This window comes from Corvus cornix, chromosome 1 (genome assembly GCF_000738735.6).
Source record: "Corvus cornix cornix isolate S_Up_H32 chromosome 1, ASM73873v5, whole genome shotgun sequence".
Classification (NCBI taxonomy): domain Eukaryota; kingdom Metazoa; phylum Chordata; class Aves; order Passeriformes; family Corvidae; genus Corvus; species Corvus cornix.
In genome coordinates this window covers 862,809-879,197 of record NC_046332.1, presented here as the reverse complement: position 1 = coordinate 879,197, position 16,389 = coordinate 862,809, and the positions used below count along the sequence as shown (strand labels likewise).

General features: G+C 58.8%; 1 protein-coding gene and 2 long non-coding RNA genes across 6 annotated transcripts; 2 read left to right on the top strand and 1 right to left on the bottom strand.

The window, feature by feature from the left end:
- Positions 1-2,704: 2,704 nt before the first annotated feature.
- LOC120410277 lies at positions 2,705-4,392 on the top strand. 2 transcript variants are annotated; one of them, XR_005602317.1, is made up of 2 exons: positions 2,705-3,040; positions 3,944-4,392. It is a non-coding gene; the product is annotated as an uncharacterized LOC120410277 (long non-coding RNA). The 2 variants fall into 2 exon arrangements; XR_005602318.1 differs by lacking the exon at positions 2,705-3,040 and adding an exon at positions 3,711-3,817.
- Positions 4,393-4,934: 542 nt separating this feature from the next.
- Positions 4,935-10,101, top strand: LOC109143201. 2 transcript variants are annotated; one of them, XR_005602319.1, is made up of 4 exons: positions 4,935-5,395; positions 6,860-6,927; positions 7,212-7,468; positions 9,553-10,101. It is a non-coding gene; the product is annotated as an uncharacterized LOC109143201 (long non-coding RNA). The 2 variants fall into 2 exon arrangements; XR_002043184.3 differs by lacking the exon at positions 9,553-10,101 and having other exon boundaries at positions 7,212-7,779.
- A 2,919-nt stretch (positions 10,102-13,020) lies between these two features.
- On the bottom strand, positions 13,021-15,126 carry LOC120410274 (mitochondrial uncoupling protein 3-like). 2 transcript variants are annotated; one of them, XM_039554798.1, is made up of 6 exons: positions 14,687-15,126; positions 14,356-14,566; positions 13,961-14,158; positions 13,679-13,780; positions 13,417-13,597; positions 13,023-13,274 (listed from the first exon to the last, which is right to left on the bottom strand). In XM_039554798.1, exons 1-6 carry the CDS (start codon positions 14,948-14,950, stop codon positions 13,169-13,171), a joined length of 1,062 nt encoding a protein of 353 aa, XP_039410732.1. In that variant the 5' UTR covers positions 14,951-15,126; the 3' UTR covers positions 13,023-13,168. The 2 variants fall into 2 exon arrangements, with proteins under 2 accessions (XP_039410726.1, XP_039410732.1); XM_039554792.1 differs by having other exon boundaries at positions 13,021-13,274; positions 13,417-13,780.
- Between the last annotated feature and the right edge of the window lie 1,263 nt (positions 15,127-16,389).

Below are 16,389 nucleotides of genomic sequence, written 5' to 3'. Positions count from 1 at the left end.
CCTCCCGGTGCCGATCCCAGCCCCGATCCCGCCGGGGGAGAGGCGGCACCGCCCGGGACCCGCAGCGGCCGCCGGCAGGACCGGGACCTGCGGCGGCCCCGGTGCGGCCCCGGTGCGTGCGCGGGGCGGGTCCGGCCCGGGAGAGAGGGGCGGGGCCCCGAGCGATGGAGCCGCCCCCGTGCCGGGCAGGGCGGGCCCCGGGGCCGGGCGGGGCCGGGGCTCTGGGGCGGTCCCGGGCGGGGCCGAGCGGGGCCGAGGGCGCGGCTTCAGGGGCGGCCCCGGGCCCGGCTCAGGTGCGCGGGGCGGGGTCCGCACAGGTGCGCGGGGTCCCAGGGCGGCTGCGCAGGGCGGGGCCGAGGTGATTTAAGCCCCCGAAATCGCCCCCGCCGCCATTTGCTCCCTCAGAGCTCGGGGAGGCTGCGGCCGGGTCGGGCTCCCCCTCTTTCTTCCCCCTCTTTCTTCCCCCTGTTTCTCCTGCCCTTATCCTCCTCCTCCTTCTTCCCCCGCTTATCACCTCTTTCCTCCCCCCCCAGTTTCTTTCTCTCTCCCCCACACCCTCCCTGTCTCTCCCAGCCCCCCGCCTGCCCTCTCCCCAGCGCCCCCCACCCTCTCTCCCTGCTCCCCTGTGCATCCCCGACCCCCCCACCCCTCCTTTCTCCCCTTTCCGTACCCCGCTCCCCAACCCGACTCCCCTCTCTTCCCCCTCCTCTGACCATCATCCCTCACCCGGCCTTTCCCTTCCCCCCTCGTTCTCCCCAAGCCACCCCGACTCCTCTCCCTACCCCATCTCATCCCTCCCCTTTCCCTCTTTCCCCCGTAGCCGCGGGGCTCGGGGCGCCGGAGAATAAAGCCCAGAGGGCCGGAGCCCGGCGCCCCTGCCCTCGCTGGAGCCTCGCACGGGGGACCCGCTCGGCGGGTCCCCCGTGCAGTACAAAAACAGCGCCGGGGCTCCGGCTTTCCACACATCACACTGGGGATCCCCTCCTCAGGAGGGGTTCCCGACGGGGGTGGTGGGTTTCGGGGAGGGGGGTGTGTTGGGGTAGGGTGGGCCCCCTCCTCAGGAGGGGGTCCCGGGGAGGGTGGGTGGGTTGGGGCGGGCCCCCTCCTGAGGAGGGGGTCCCGGGGGGTGGGTGGGGTGGGCCCCCTCCGGAGGAGGGGGTCCCGGGAGGGGGTCAGGGTGGGCCCCCTCCGGAGGAGGGGGTCCGGGGGAGGGGGTGGGGCGGAGGGGGGACTTTCCCCCCCTCCAGTCCCCGCCCCCTCTCCCGGACCCCCTCCTCCGGACGGGGCTCCCCCGGCCCCCTCCCCGGGACCCCCTCCTCCGGACCGGGGCCCGGGGGGAGGGAGGGGGGGCGGGTGGGGTGGGGGGGAAGCAGAGGGGGTCACGTCACTTTGCGCCATGAACACACATAGAGACCACAGGCCAAACCAACAGCCCCCCCCGCCAGGCCCCACCCCACCCGCCCCCCCCTCCCTCCCCCGGGGCCCCGGTCCGGAGGAGGGGGTCCCGGGGGGGGCCGGGGGAGCCCCGTCCGGAGGAGGGGGTCCGGGAGAGGGGGCGGGGACTGGAGGGGGGAAAGTCCCCCCTCCCCCACCCCCTCCCCCGGACCCCCTCCTCCGGAGGGGGCCCACCCTGACCCCTCCCGGGACCCCCTCCTCCGGAGGGGCCGCCCCCCCACCCACCCCCCCGGGACCCCCTCCTCCGGAGGGGGCCCGCCCCACCCACCACCCCCCGACCCACCCACCCACCCCCCGGGACCCCCTCCTGAGGAGGGGGCCCACCCACCCCAACCACACCCCCCCCGAAACCCACCCACTCCCCCCGGGACCCCCTCCTGAGGAGGGGGCCCACCCTACCCCAACACACCCCCCTCCCTGAAACCCACCCCTCCCCCGGGACCCCCTCCTGAGGAGGGGGCCCACCCTACCCCAACACACCCCCCTCCCTGAAACCCACCCACCCCCCTCGGGAACCCCTCCTGAGGAGGGGATCCCCAGTGTGATGTGTGGAAAGCCGGAGCCCCGGCGCTGTTTTTGTACTGCACGGGGGACCCGCCGAGCGGGCCCGGCCCGTGTGGGGCTCCAGCGAGGGCAGGGGCGCCGGGCTCCGGCCCTCTGGGCTTTATTCTCCGGCGCCCCGAGCCCCGCGGCTGAGGGGGAAAGACGGGACAGAGGACGGGAATAAGGGAGCAGAGGGGGTCAAAGAAGGAGCGCAGGTGGGGGCTTCGGGGTGTGCAGGGAGAGGTGGGGCGGGGGGAGGACAAGGATGGAGCACAGATGGGGGGGGTCGAGATGCAGAGGGGGAAAGAGGGAAGAGGAACGGGGGAGGTGGAGGGGCGAGGAAAGGTGGGAGACCGAGGGAGGATTGAGGGCAGGTGGGGGGAATTGGGAGGGGAAGGGGAGCAGGGTGAGGGGGCAGGGGGGACCCGGGATTGGGGGGGGAAGGAACGGTGGAGAAGGGGAGAGAGGGTGGAGGGGTAAGGCAGGGTTGGGGTGTGTAGGGGGACAGGGAGGGGGAATGGGGGGAACCGGGCTGGGGGGAGGGAGGGGAGGGCTAGGGGGAGAGGGAGGGGGGTAGGGGGGGAGGGTGTAGGGGGTGGGGGAGGGGAGGCAGAGGGGGGAGAACGGAGAGGGTTAGAAGAAGAGAAACAAATACAAATATAAAGGAAAAGAAATACAGAGACATAGAGATATGGAAATAGAGAGATATAGAGCCCGGCCCAGCCACAGCCTCTCCCACCGAGCGCCGAGGGAGCAAATGGCGGCGGCGCCGATTCCCGAGGCTTAAATCCCCTCGGTCCCGCCCCGCGCAGCCGCGCTGGGGCCCCGCGCACCTGTGCGGACCCCGCCCTTTACACCTGTGCCGGCCCCGCCCCGCTCCGCCCGCGCCCGTAAATGCCGGCGGATCCGCGCCCGCTCCGCTTTGTGCGGTGGATGCTCATCCTGCTCCTCCCGGGCTGCGGCGGGACCGTCGTTCGGGGCGTTGTGCGGAGCCCGGCACCGGGGGCTGCTCCCGGCGCTGCGCCGAGCCCGAGGCGCTGAGGTGGGACCGGAACGGGACCCGGGCCCGGGGATTCGGGGCTGGGTCCTGTCGGTGTCTGCTGGGGGTCCCGGGCCGAGCCGCTTGTCTCTCGGCGGGCGGGGTGCGGCTGCCGGGGTCGGAGAACTGAGGTGGGACGGGGGATGGCATTAGGGATCGGGATCGCCGCGGCTGGCAAGAGCCGCTCCGGGATTGGCGCTGGGGCCGAGCCCGGCGCTGCCGCTCCGGCTGCGGCCAGCGCGGGCTGGGCTCCCGCCGGAGCTCCGGCTACGCTCCCGCTGCGGCCGCGGGGAGCCGGGGCCGTGCCGGTGCCGGGCCCGCCGGGAGGGCGGCGTTTCCCCGCAGCAGGCGCTGGATCGCGCCTGGAAGCGGGCGGGCCGCGGGGACCGCCCGTGCTGCCCCGGCACCCCCCGAGGCCGCCGCTCCCTCAGCGCCGCCCGCCCTGTGGGGCGCCCCCTGGCGCAACCGGAGCGCCGGCGCTCCCGGCCCGGCCCCGCCCGCAGCCCCCGCGGGGACGCGGAGCTCCCCCAGCCCCGCCACTGCCGGGGCCGCCGCACCCCCTGCGCACAGCAGCGCCCGCCTCCCCCTGCCCCGGGGCCGCTCCCCCGGGGGCCTCCCGCCCGCCGCGCCCCGCCCAACGAGCGCGGCTGCAGCGGGACGAGCCGCTCCGGCCGGGCGCTGGCGCCGAGGCCGCTGCTGCCGCTCCTGCTCTGACTGTGCCCGCTGTGGCGCCGGGGCCTCGCCGGGGCTCGCTTGAGCCGCTCATCCCACAACTGCCGCGTGAGACCTGATGCTCTCCTTCCTCCCCCCCCGCCCCACCCCCCCTTTCTCTGGGGCTTGTATGCTCCAATGCAAAAACCTCTGGCTTTAAAAGTCCAGTGAAAAATGTTTCTTCTTTATTTCCAGAGCACAGGACATCCTGAGTGGGAATGGATACACAAGGACCACCAAGTCGAACCCTTATGTGAATGGCTCCTCTGGCGATTGAACCCACACCTGGGCACTCTCAGCACCCTGCTCCAGCCAAGCCAATCTCAGCTCCTGGCAATGTCCTGCCTGGGATAGGAATGCCAAGTGCCAGCAAGGCCATTCCTATGCAAATACAGCTCCTTCTTTTATGCTAATGCTGCTTTCCACACCAGCCCCTGCAATGGCCCCAGGGCAGAGCTCCATGGCCAGCACCTGATCATGCAACAACACAGGTGAGCAGTTGTGTGACAGCACTGACCTCTTCCCCTAACCCTGATTTCCTGCCCTTTCCAGGATTTACCCAACAGCTGTAAAGGTGCTCGTTCCATGGCCCTTTCCAGGGAGAAATGAGCAAGGCAAGTCCTGAGGGTTCACTTGGTCCACGGCCAAAGCTCTTCTGGAGAGTGTCAGGGCTGCTCCTGCCTGCAGAGGGGCCTTTCCCACAGGTGAGTGTTCACAGCCCAAAATCCCAGGGGCTGCTGAGGCCGGGCCAGCTTTTCCAGCCCAGAGCTGCACAGAGCTCTCAGCGACTCCTGCTCACTGCCAGGAGTGTTCCTTGGTGCTCCCTCCATGTGTCCCAGCTGGCAGGGAACGGGGGGAGGGAGAAGGCTGGGAGGCCCAGGAAGGGAAGCAGCAGCTCTTGTGCTTTGGATTTACAGAGAGGAGCTGTGCCTGCAGTGTCCTGCCCGTGGCACGCAGCGTGCCAAACACACATCCCGGGAACGGGCACTGGGCTGCCCGGGCAGTGCTGGGATGGACATGGATAAAGGGCTGCCCGCGGCCCCTCGGCCAGGGGCTGCTCTGAACAGGCACCCGCAGATGCTTCAGCCCCGACAGACCCCACTGACACCCCAAAAATGCCCCAAGGAACAGCTGGCACTGGGGAATGTCAGCACGGGCGTTTCAGAGGCTCAGACAGCAATCCCGGTGCCACCTCCTGAACTCCCAGACACCCACCAGGTATGTCCCAGCCACCCCGAATCCCTTCCCTTCCAGCCTGAGGACATCATCCATCAGCAGCATTAAAGCCAAGGCAAGCTTCCCTTGTAGAAATTAAATCCCAAGCAATGTTCTCGGAGATGCCTTAAAATCAAAGGTCAGAGTTGGATGAAATTTTGTTTGGATTTTTTCATGGAGACACCCAGAAGTGCAGAACCGATGGAAAGCTTTCCCAGGTGGAGCTGAGCTGAAGGCAGGGATGTGCATCCCTTTCCTGAGGGAAAAGAACTTGCAGAGGCCACTGCAGAGGCTCTGGAATGAAATCAGCTCCTGCAGGGAGACAAGTCCTCCTGTGGCCACAGGGGCTGCCTCAGCAGAGGCTGGGAGCGCGTCCGGCCAGCGCCTTCTCCTGCTTTAAAACATCACCTGGAGCCTGAGCTCGCAGGGGAGGTGGGTGTGAAATCAGCTGAATTCCAGGGAACTCTGTCAAGTGCCCCCTGGGGACATCAGTGGGGCCAGGGGGATGAGGGTTATAAATAGCAAATTCTATAGAACATAAACCTGTCCTTGTCCTGATCCTGCTGAGCTTCCTTGGAAGCTCTGCTGCTTCCTGACACAGCTGGCATTAAAGCAGCAGCTCTGCATGGGAATATCCACACTCCATGAGGCACTGTGAAGGAATTCCAGTGGGAATTGAGCAGGGAATCTGGCGATAGGGGTATAATTCATCTGAACTAGTAAAGCGGATAGCGAACTTCAAATCTGGGTACCACACAGAGAACAATCTTTGTGCTGCCCTGTCAGCTAAAGCCCCTGGGCTGGGAAGTTTTGGGAGTCAAATGTATGGAATTATACAAATCACAGCAACTGGCACCACCCAGAGGGACGATCCAAATCCCAAACAGTTCCTCCACAATCCACTCTGGGGGAAAACACCCTGCACCTGCCAAGAGCTCTGACTCTGCTTTTCCTACCAGCTCCCGAGCAGTGTCAGGGCCACCATGAGGGCTTTAAAATCTAAATCCCACACAGTAAATAATCCAAATAAAGAAATGCATTGTTGACATCAAAAGCTCAAAACTCTGTTAAAAGTTCTATGACAACGAGGTAATGGGATTCCCAGGAATCTCATTAATGCTCTTGGTTTCATTTTTAATCCCTCATTTGGCAGCTTGTAAAACTTATCCGTGAATTTAGAGGTCAAGCAGGGTTAGCTTTGGATTGACCTTCACCTCTGGTCCTGCTTTGTGCAAACACAACTTGGGCCAAGATGGGTGAACTCATCACTTCAGCTTTTCCCTCCAAAATATCCCCTACTTATTTCCCTGTAGATGAACTCAGATTTTGCCCCAAACTGTCCACTCCTCACCTCCATTTGCCCTCAGAGTGTCCATTCTGTTCCCCACAGGTGCCCTGCTAATTCCAGGGACGTCCCTTTGCCCACAGTGCCTTTCTCCTGCCCCTTTCCAGCCTGAGGCTGCTCCTCTGCTTGCTGTCTCTGGCCTTGTCCCACATGGGGCCTCTTCTCCCTTCCCTCCCGGCTGCTGCCAAGGAAGGAGGATGCAGTGAGTCCCGAGTGCTGACCCCTCACTGCTACCCCTAGAGAGCCCTGGTCCCAAGCGGCCTTGGATTTCCCAGGGAAATTTTCTGCTGGGCCCCCTTCAGTTGCCTCAGCATTTTCCCTCAAAAATGCCACCTCATTCCCCTTGACATCCCCTCACATCTTCTTACACGAACAGTTCTTGTGTCCCCTCTAAATTATGCCAGGTTTTCAGCTAAATGAATGACATGACCTGTGCCCATTGCTCATGATTCCCCCAACCAAAATCAAGAGCAAATGTTGGTTGGGCTTTAAGAACTTGAAATAACTTTGAAGCAAAATAAATCACCTTTTTCTTCTTTTTTTCCTTTCAGATGATGGACTTGCCTCTGTGGACGTATGCTGAGCTCTCACTGCGGGGGACCATCAGGCCTTAATGGCTGTGAGTTCGTGTTCTTCTCACTGGAGAATTAGAAATAGTTATTAATTAGACTGCAGAAATGTCTTCTGAAACCTTTCCCCTTTCCTGCCCTTTGCCAGTAGATCTCTTTTTGCCTTTGAATTTACAACTGTTCCCTGATGTCATCTCCCCTGCCTGAATTTCTTGCAGCTCCTAGCTGGGAATAACTAGGATAACTTAGGGGAGACACAGGTGAGATTTTTAGCTGGATTTTTCTAATTATTCTAAAATTTCTAATTTTTCTAAAATTATTTCTGTTTCCCCAGTGAGAAGAACATGAGTGATGGAGAGAAAGGAGAAAAGCTGTTCTCCCGGTTCTGGATCAAGCAGTTTGAAACAGCCAATACTGTCCTCACCTACAGCCGTGGCAGGTTCCCTCCCTTCTTCAGCCTTGCCCTGACTTCTGAGGGACCAGAGGCACCACACAACCCAAAACTATCACTCACTACTAGTTATGGACACCTTCGTGTTCCATCTTCGGCCAAACAAACCCCAGGATATTTTTGCTTTCCTGACAGACTTGGTAAATTTCATTTACATTTATTAAGGCAACAGACAACCCTGTATGGCTCTGGGGCCAGATCCCCTTTGGCACAAGAACCCAAAGAGAGCAGACTGGAGGGAAGAATCCAACAGCAAATTGAAATCCCTGATATGCAATGAAGGCCTGCTTTTGGCAGGTTTCTTTTGGCTTTTGGGACACAAGAAAGGCCTTTAGACCATTTGCATCCATGTGAAAAGCCCACACTGAGGACTTGGTTTTACAGATGTTGCACTTAATATTACAGACATATTGCTTTGGGATTTGGCATTTCCTGCACCCACACAAACACATTAAAAATTAAGTGCCATGTCCTGAAGTTCAATTATTCCAATTCTATTTTGGTAGTGTCACTTGACATACCAAGCTCCATAGAAACATTTAAAAAAAAATTAAAAGCAACCTCCCTCCCCCCCCCCCTTCAATTTTCCAGTTTAGGGGTCCTCTTCAGAACAGGTTCAAGAAGAAGAAAAGCCCAAGAGCTACTATCAAGTAGTGTACCAACCACCTGTTTTCCACAGGGTTTTTACAATGAATAGATTTTCATTACACCTGATGGCTTTTCTAAGAAAAAAAAAATTGTACATGTAAAATACCATGCAGTAGGCAGGTGTTTCTGAGCCCACACCTTTCAGGTAAAGGATCAGAGAAGGAGTGGCACAGAAGGATCCAAAAGTGCCCAAGAGAGGTTCAAGCTGACTGTATTTGGGCAGGGTTATTTGAAACCGAACTGCTCTGCAGCTGCCCCAAGCCTGGAGTTCACAGAAACAAAATGAGCTCCCCTTCCTGCTTCATTTTCTGCTCTCTCTGATCAAGGGAGACTCACATCACGCAAATGATAACAGAGAAGCTGGTAACTCCTGTCCAATGCCCCCAGGATGGCTGGCACCAGGGTTCATTCCCTCCTCTGGTTGATGGAATTTAAACCCAGGGGTTCTGGGATTTTAAGGAGCAAAGCCCAGCTTTGCTGCTTGCTGTTCCACTCCCAGCCACATTTGCACAGCAGGAATATTGTTGGTTTCCTTATTATGCCCCAAAGCAGCAGCCCTTGCAGTACTGCTGGAACCCAGAACACCCTCCCCTTGTCAGACACCAACCTGACTAGTCAGCCTCACACTCCTCCGAGGTGAGAAAAACCCCAAACCACTTTAAAATGAGTATTTTGTACCCAAACGGGACCCATTTCAAAGGTCAAATATCCCACACTGCATTCCCGAGCAGTCCCAAGGCTTTTTGACACGAAAGTAAAACTTCCCCCATAAAGGACCATTTACCTTGTAACTACATCCTCCATAAAACTTCCACGTGAAAGATCAGGTAGTTGTAACATCCACAGTAGTACATTCCACATAAAGTATCAGGTCCCTTGTTACAAGAATCCACAGCAGAAAACATCCGGCATAAAGGGCCATTTACCCTGTAACAACATCCTCGGTGAAACTCCCCCGCAGAAAGGGACCAGGCGCCGTGTAACAACATCCTCAGTGCAACAGACACTTTCCCTTCTCATGTCCGCCCCTTTTCCTCCCCCTGTGGTCCCTATCCGGTACTCATCATTCCAGGAGCCTCGAATTTAATGAGACAGCCCTCAACCTACTGGAGAGGATTTATCTATTTCCCGTTGTGCTCTCACAAACCCTTAAGCCACTCTTCGAGGCCTGAGCACTGCTGCAGACCTGCAATATAACAGCAGGCAGAGTTTTGACAGCTGGGCAAGCTCGTAGCAGGGAGGGCCACCGGCATGGGAAGAGGCACCATCTCGCCCTGCAGGATCTGCTGCCCTGAGGGCCCGGTGTGGAGGCTCCAGGCAGCGAGAGCTCAGCCGCCGTGTCTCATCCTGGCCTCAGCCGCGGCCCCCGCCCGGCGCCCCGAGGCCACCGCGGGGACCCCGAGGCGCGCGGGGCGGGCACGGAGCGGCGGCGCGGGCGCAGCGCCCTCGGGTGGGCAGAGGCGGAACTGCAGCCGCCGCCCCGCCCGAAACCCCTTTCCACCTTTTTCCTGCGACATTCAGTGCAGCTCTCCTGTAAGATTCGAAGGTAAGCAGAATTTTTATCCGTCACTTACAGAACCAATTCCCGCAGCAGCCCCGGGAAGGAACACACGGGACTGTGGTGGAACCAAGGAATGGAGGAGCTATCCTGTCCCAGCTCTGCCTCCTCTGCTGGGAGCAGGGGAGATGCAGCTCTCAACCATAACATCACTTCAGCTCAATCTCACGAGAATTACCTGGCAACACTTACTATTGACCCCAAAGTCCCAGTGCATCATCTGTGTGCAATCTCAAGAAGTTCAGCTGGTCTTTGTGGGACAAAACCTGTGTTGTGTCATTAGAACTGACTCTAATGCCTGCTACCTGAACTATCCAGCTGTAGGATCAATATAAACATTAGATTCTTGAGGGCAGAGTTTGTCACCCTCTGTAAAGCTCGAGGGGAGAACGAGGCTCAAAAAGCAGCTCTTGACGCCTCCAGCACCTGCTGCTGGAAGCACTGGCAGGACTTTGTACAGATGAGTTCGAACCTTTACACAGCTCTGTCCGTGGGACCGAGGGCGGCAAACCGGAGAGACTGATGGAAATAAAACAAATTATTGATTGAAATGGACACTGATGAGACTGAAAGCCCTTCCCAGAAGTGTTCCCTGCCCAGCACAGGAGCTGTAACTGCTGGAGCAGGGCCTGCTATCTGATGAATGCTGCAGCCATGACATTAAAGGCAGCAAAAACAATTACTAAGTAGAAATAGATCCTCAGCCAGTCCAATGACCGAATCTCTGTGGCTCATCCTCAAGGGGTGACCCTGCTCCAGGCAGGAATCTCCACAGAGCCCTCAAGAACTGGGGTAAGACACTGCCCTACCAGCAGAAGACAAGGGGTTAACAAAGCTTTTTGGACACATTCTGCCCTCAGAGTTGTTCGACAAAACATCCATCAATACGAATCTTTAATAAAGACAGCTTGTACCTATGCATGCAATAGACTTTTGTATGTTATTTCCTCAAATGTCTCTGTTTTAATATATTTTTATATTAGAAGTGTTTAAACAAGGTTTAACATGAGTTCTGCACCCCGCCATGCTCCAAGCCCTAAGCAAGAGCTGGATATCCTCACACTCATCCAAGCTGAGGCAGCTCTCAGGTAGGGAGGGAGCTGCTGCTGCAGACAGACATTTAAAAATCACCCCTGCCTTGAGGGTGTCCAGACCTGGTAGAAAGCCTTTCCCACCACCCTCTTGGATTTCCCTCCCTGCCACTGGCTTTGCTTCCAGCTTGGGAAGGTTTGTCCTGGGGGCATTTCAGCATCCAAAAGGGCTTTTCCAACTTCAGGGATTCCATGGGACACCCAGTGACTGACCCAGCTGCACAGACAGGCATGGGAAGTTCTTACACACAGATTAATCCTGCCTTGAGCCAGAGCACTCCAGGGCATCCTTGAGAGAGTGCAGACAGCAAGAAAAACACACAGCTACAACACTGATCCTGCTCCATGCTTTCCCAGTGGGGCATGAACACCATTTCATCCTGATCTTGAGAGCTCCAAGGAAAATCACTAGTAAGGTGGCACTGAAGACTCCACTTTTCTGACACTCCTGCCCCAGAACCACAGCCCAACAGGTTTCTGTGGGAGCCTGAATGATTTGTGCAGCTCGGAAGCTGCACATCCCTAAAGCATTCCCTTAGGAGCATGAAGCTTCCCGTGTGCATGTTGTAGTCCAATTTGTAACTTAAGCACATTTCAAGACGGTTTAAGTCAGAATGAGGAGACTTGGTGACAGCACAGCATTAGATATGGGACATCAGGAGACTCACCAGACAACGCTCACTACAGCCTCTCCATTCTCAGCACTCCAGCTGCAGTATTCTCATTTCTCAGTTCTGTTTCCAGGACTCCCATCAGGCCATTTCCAGACGCAAATCCCCAAGGTGTCACTGGCCCAAGATATTGCTCCTCTACCTTCCACCATCCCCCTCCCCGATCCTTTACCCCTTTTATAACCACGGCCCCACCCAGAACACAACAGGAGGCTCCCAGGTGCCTCCTGAGACCCAAATCATTCCAGGTGGGTCAGGAAATAAATACAAATAAACTCGTCCCTTTAGGAGTAACGAATTGTTTTTGTCCCCATTCCCCCTTCCCTCTCCTGTTCCTGGTTCCTAAGGCAGAACACAGAGATCAGGTGGGGTCAGGGGGAAAATGTCTAGTCCAAAACCAAACAAACCTTGTTTTTCCATCGGTTTCCTTCAGGACTGTTCAGTTTTTCCCACTCACCTTCGGCCGTAACGACAGGAGCAGCTTCTCGCTGCGACCCATGGGAGTGGGCACCGGGACACCCATCCCGCTGCTTCCCGGGAAACGGAGCTCAGCCCATCCCATAAAACGTTGTCATCGCAGCTGGGAACGCGGCACGAGCTTTATTCCATGAAAAATGATCCCAGAGAGCCTCAAGTCTCGGGACAAACTCGTCCCACACAGCAGTTGGGTCCCAGGTATCAGTGCTAAAAGAACGCACGTGCCCCTGCGGATCCCACCGGATCCAGGTGACCCCTGCGCAGCCCTCTCTCCCTTCCGCCCACTCACCTGAAGGCACCGGTCGCTCGTTCCCGGCGATTTTCCCCATCCCTGGCTCAGGACAGCCCGTTCCTGGCGCAGCTGCCGCTGGCACAGCGGGAACAGGGCCGCCGAAGGAAAGCGCCCCGCGGGTTCCGCGCCCCGGGGCGCGCTCGGGCGGACACGGGGGCGGAACCGCAGCCGCCGGTGCAGCGCCCATCGCGGGGCCCCGCCCCTGCGGGTACCGCCTGCGGGTACCGCGGCGCCAGCTTTTCCTGTGGCAGCAGCTGTCCTAGGTCATTGCTGCTCTTTCCAGGGAGTGAAAACCGCCTTGGGGATTTGCTTCTGATAACAGTAACCAAATTTCTGATGGGAGTCCTTGAAACAGAACTGCGTATCTGTGACAAATGACGATGCTACAGCTGGAGTGATGACAGAGGAAATCCTGTTCCTGCCAGTTACCCATGGGAAGAAAGCAATTCCCAGGTGTCTTGTGCTTGATAAACAGGGAAAGAGAATTCTGTGTCCTCTCCTGCTTAGGATGTACATTTTCACTGTCCTAAAAAGGGACCATTTGAGGCTTTAATGGGATTGGCAAGGGTCAGGGATCTGCTGCCGCCTTGGCAGGGCAAAAGGTTGGAGATGCTGCTGGTGATTGCGACAGACCTGAATAATTAGGGATTAATGGGAAAATGTTCAGTGCACCAAAAGTGGTAGAGAATGTGAGCCTGACTGGTGTCACGTGTGGAGCTGAGACAATGACCTTCAACCCCCCAAAAAGGTAAAGAAACCCTGAGCCACGCTGTGATCAGACCCCATAGGGGCGGTTTATTAGAAGCGCCAGTAAGGAATAACAGGGATTCTCTGGCCCTCAGCTTGGTCCCACCTGCCCATACCACTGCTCTTGGGAAGCGCTGCTCTTCCTGGCCGGGAAAGCCAAGAAACGTTTATTCCTTTGTCCCTTAAAATTCTTCTCTGAAAACCTCAGTTCTCCCATGTTTCTCCTCAAACAGCATCCTTTCTCCTTCTGTCTCTCGTGTCCCTCCCCGAGCGTGTGGCTTCACTGCCCCCAGCGCTTCAGCAATTAATGTAATTGATGCTGAGCCTCGCTGGGCCGGCGAGAGGCGCCGCAGGGCTCACGCCAGGGCCGGCCGCGCCAGCAGCATGGCGCGCTGCAGCTGCTCGTATGACACAAACATCACCACGTTCCAGGAGCCCAGCCGCAGGAAGGACGGGACGAAGCTGTGCCGGGAAAAGCAGTGCTGAAGGGGACCTGCCGGGGACATGCCCATCCCCAAAGCCCAGCACGTGGGTTGGAATATCTGGGGTTCAATGCCACGGATCCGTGCAGTCATCGCAGCGAGTTTGCAGGTGCTCAACTCACCCCTTGTAGAGGCCGGCGGGGCCATCCTGCATGAGCAGGGCTAGGAGGCAGCTCAGGGCGTTGCGGTACTGCCCGGGGCTGGCGTTCATGTACCGCGTCTTCACCACGTCCACCGGTGATGCCACCACTGTGGCGCAGAACCCAGCGCCAAAGGCGGCCACAAAGTGGCATGGGGCGTTGTCTAAAGGTGGGGAAGAGCCGGGGCTTGGATGTTGCGGGCACAGGGATGGCACCTGGCCATGTCCCCCCATGCCGTCCTCACCTGTCATGAGCTGTGCCCGCAGTAGCGCGTCCTTGAGGAGGTCGTAGGTGACGAGCTCCCCGCAGTTGATGATGGCATTGCGGGCGATGTTGGGCAGCGTCCCTGGGCAGGAGGGTGGTGGCATTGGGAATGCTGGTCACAGCCCCTCCTGGAGCACCCTGGGCAGGTGCCCAAACCCTGCTGTCCTCCTTCTTGTCCCCATACCTCTTCCCTTCCTCGTCCCCGTTTCCATTTCTATTCCCACCCCATCCCTTTCCCATGCCCATCCCTGTCTCCTCCTACCTCTCCAGAGCCCGCAGAACCCCTCCTCCCGGGCGATGGTGCGATAGGCATCCATGGTGCCGCTGTACCGGCGGGCACTGTCTGACAGCGCCCCACTGGCCTGGAACCGGACCTTGACCACGTCGGTGGGCTGGGCACAGGCCACGGCCACAGCTCCCGTGGTGCAGCCAGCCAGGAGTCTCACGACCATGCCTGTGTCTGGAGAGGGCAGGTATTGGGGCTCCTGGCCCTGCAGGGACCACCGGCCCTGCGGGGACCCCAGGGTGAGTGGCCCGTGGTGCCTCACAGAGGGTCATCTTGGGGAGTTGTGCCCCCCAGGGTGAGCTTCTCTCTGGGAGAGGGCTGTGCATCAGGAAGGGGGTGTGCAGGGATGTCCAGACTGCCTGCACACTCACTCTCAGCGCCCTTGGGGGTGTAGAGCTGCTTCACAGAGTCATACAGCCCGATGCGGATGGAGGCGAAGCTCATCTGGCGCTGCAGCCCAGCCACCAGCCCACTGTAGAGGCTGCGGGCTCCCTCTGTCCTCACCATGGTGCTCAGTGTCCCCAAAACACCCCGGTATTCCACAGAGCTGATGGTCCGGGGGATCCTCACCTCGCCCTGGATCTGTGGGGTGCCAACTATGTCACCCCACCTTCTGTTCCTCCCCAAGCACCACCAGCTCTGTGCTAGAGCTGGCATGGGCTCCCTTTGCCCACAGGGTTTTGGGGGCCCGGCAGACCGTACCTGCAGCCGCACTTTGGCGGTATCCAGGGGAAAGGTGAACAGGTCAGCGATGCAGCCGGCCATCCCCGCGCTGACGAACTTCACGGCGGCTGGCGGGGGCACCTCGGGGGGCTTCAGACCCACCATGGTGGCAGAGGGGCTGGAAGAGAGGAGGGGTTTGTGGAGGAGCCGGGAGAGCGCATCAGGATGGGGCTTCTTGTGGGTGTCCTGCTCGGTGACGGAGGTGATGATGTGCCATGGTGGCTCTCGGTGGCTTTGGTCCATTTCAAAAACCGTATCCTGCCCTGTCTCCTCACTTCTATCCCGGGGAAACTGAGGCACAGGGCTTGCTCAGCATGGAGATTCACCAATGCCCACCCTTCCCTATCCCACCCATAACGGGGGTTGCTGGGCGAGATTATCTCCCCAGAGTGAACTGCCCAGAGCCATGTCCCTCCGTGGCCTCACCATAGGAACCTCGGCACAGTGTTCCAGCTCCTGCCTTGCACAGGCAGTGCCCTGAGAGCCGAGCTGGCCCCACCCTTATATAGCAACCCACGAGGACATTCCAGCAGCCACAGATCGGGTGACAGAAAGACAGTGTTCCCCTGGTGGCATTTGAGTTGATGGGACTGGGTCACCTGGCACCCGTGATGAGGTGGCTGTTTCAGCCCTCTTCTCTCCTCACAAGGCTCAGGCATGGGGAGAAGGGTCCTGCCCAGACCCCCTGCATAGGACTGAGGAGGTTTTTACCCTAAAACTACTCCGGCAAGGACAAGATGCAGAAAACCCTTGCCCCAAGGCTTTACAGCAAGTGGTTTGGAGGCAGTGCAGCACTGAGATCTTTGTGCAGGGCAGGTTGAATCCCTTTGCCTGACACAGACCATGGACCACAGTCCATCCCAGACAGCTGCCGTGCTCCCAGCAGGATTGCCTCTGCATGGTGGAACGTGTTCCCCAAGCTCACGTGGAGCAGGGGCCGGGTGAGCACCTTGGAGTGAAATCCACCATCAAACCCATGTTGCCCTTGGGAGCGTGGCAGGGCGCTGGGTCTCAGGCTGCCAGAACGGACTGGGCTACTGGGCTCAGGACAAGAGGCTAGAGGCCAAGGTGGAGTGAAGAAATGCCCCTTTTCCCCCCATTTTAAAACAACTCTGTGTGTTTAACCCTTGATGCTCATTAGCATCACACACAGAAAGGGCCCTCAGGATGTGCTGTGAGCCTCCGCACTTGCACCTGAGCTTGCCTTGCACAAGGGGAACTTGGTGTGGTCCTGACACCCCGAAGCCACCGTCGCTCCATCCCTCAGGCTCCAGACAAAAGCTGCCTGGCACTGATGCCCCTCTCCAGATGGCTCCTGCCTTGTTTTCCTGCCCGGCTCCACTGCTGACCTAAACCTGAAAGGAAGACGCTGTTTACCTGTTTACCTCGTGCCCAAGATACAGCTCAGGGGCCAATGCTGTGACCTCCTCTGTGACAGTAATCCCAGTCCAGCTGGCATCCCGCCTGAGTTTTTTTGGGGATGCCATCAGGAGAAAGCAGCCTGCACGTCACTCCTGTCCTTCCAGGGGACACTGGGCACCTTCACCTCCCATCCTGACGCAGCAAGGGCAGGGAAAGGGGCCACAAGCACAGGGCAAATTGTGCCAGCAGTGAATTACGCATTCAGGGTGGCTCCTGGGAAAAACAACACTGCACAAGTGGGAGAAAAAAGGGATGCTGAT

Excerpts from the sequence above, each read along its gene's own strand:
- LOC120410274 (XM_039554792.1), bottom strand. The coding sequence starts at position 14,950 with ATGGACCAAAGCCACCGAGAGCCACCATGGCACATCATCACCTCCGTC. Across the intron at positions 14,159-14,355 it reads CACCCCCAAGGGCGCTGAGA|ACACAGGCATGGTCGTGAGA; the intron begins GTGAGTGTGCAG and ends TGCCCTCTCCAG. Across the intron at positions 13,781-13,960 it reads GTTCTGCGGGCTCTGGAGAG|GGACGCTGCCCAACATCGCC; the intron begins GTAGGAGGAGAC and ends CCTCCTGCCCAG.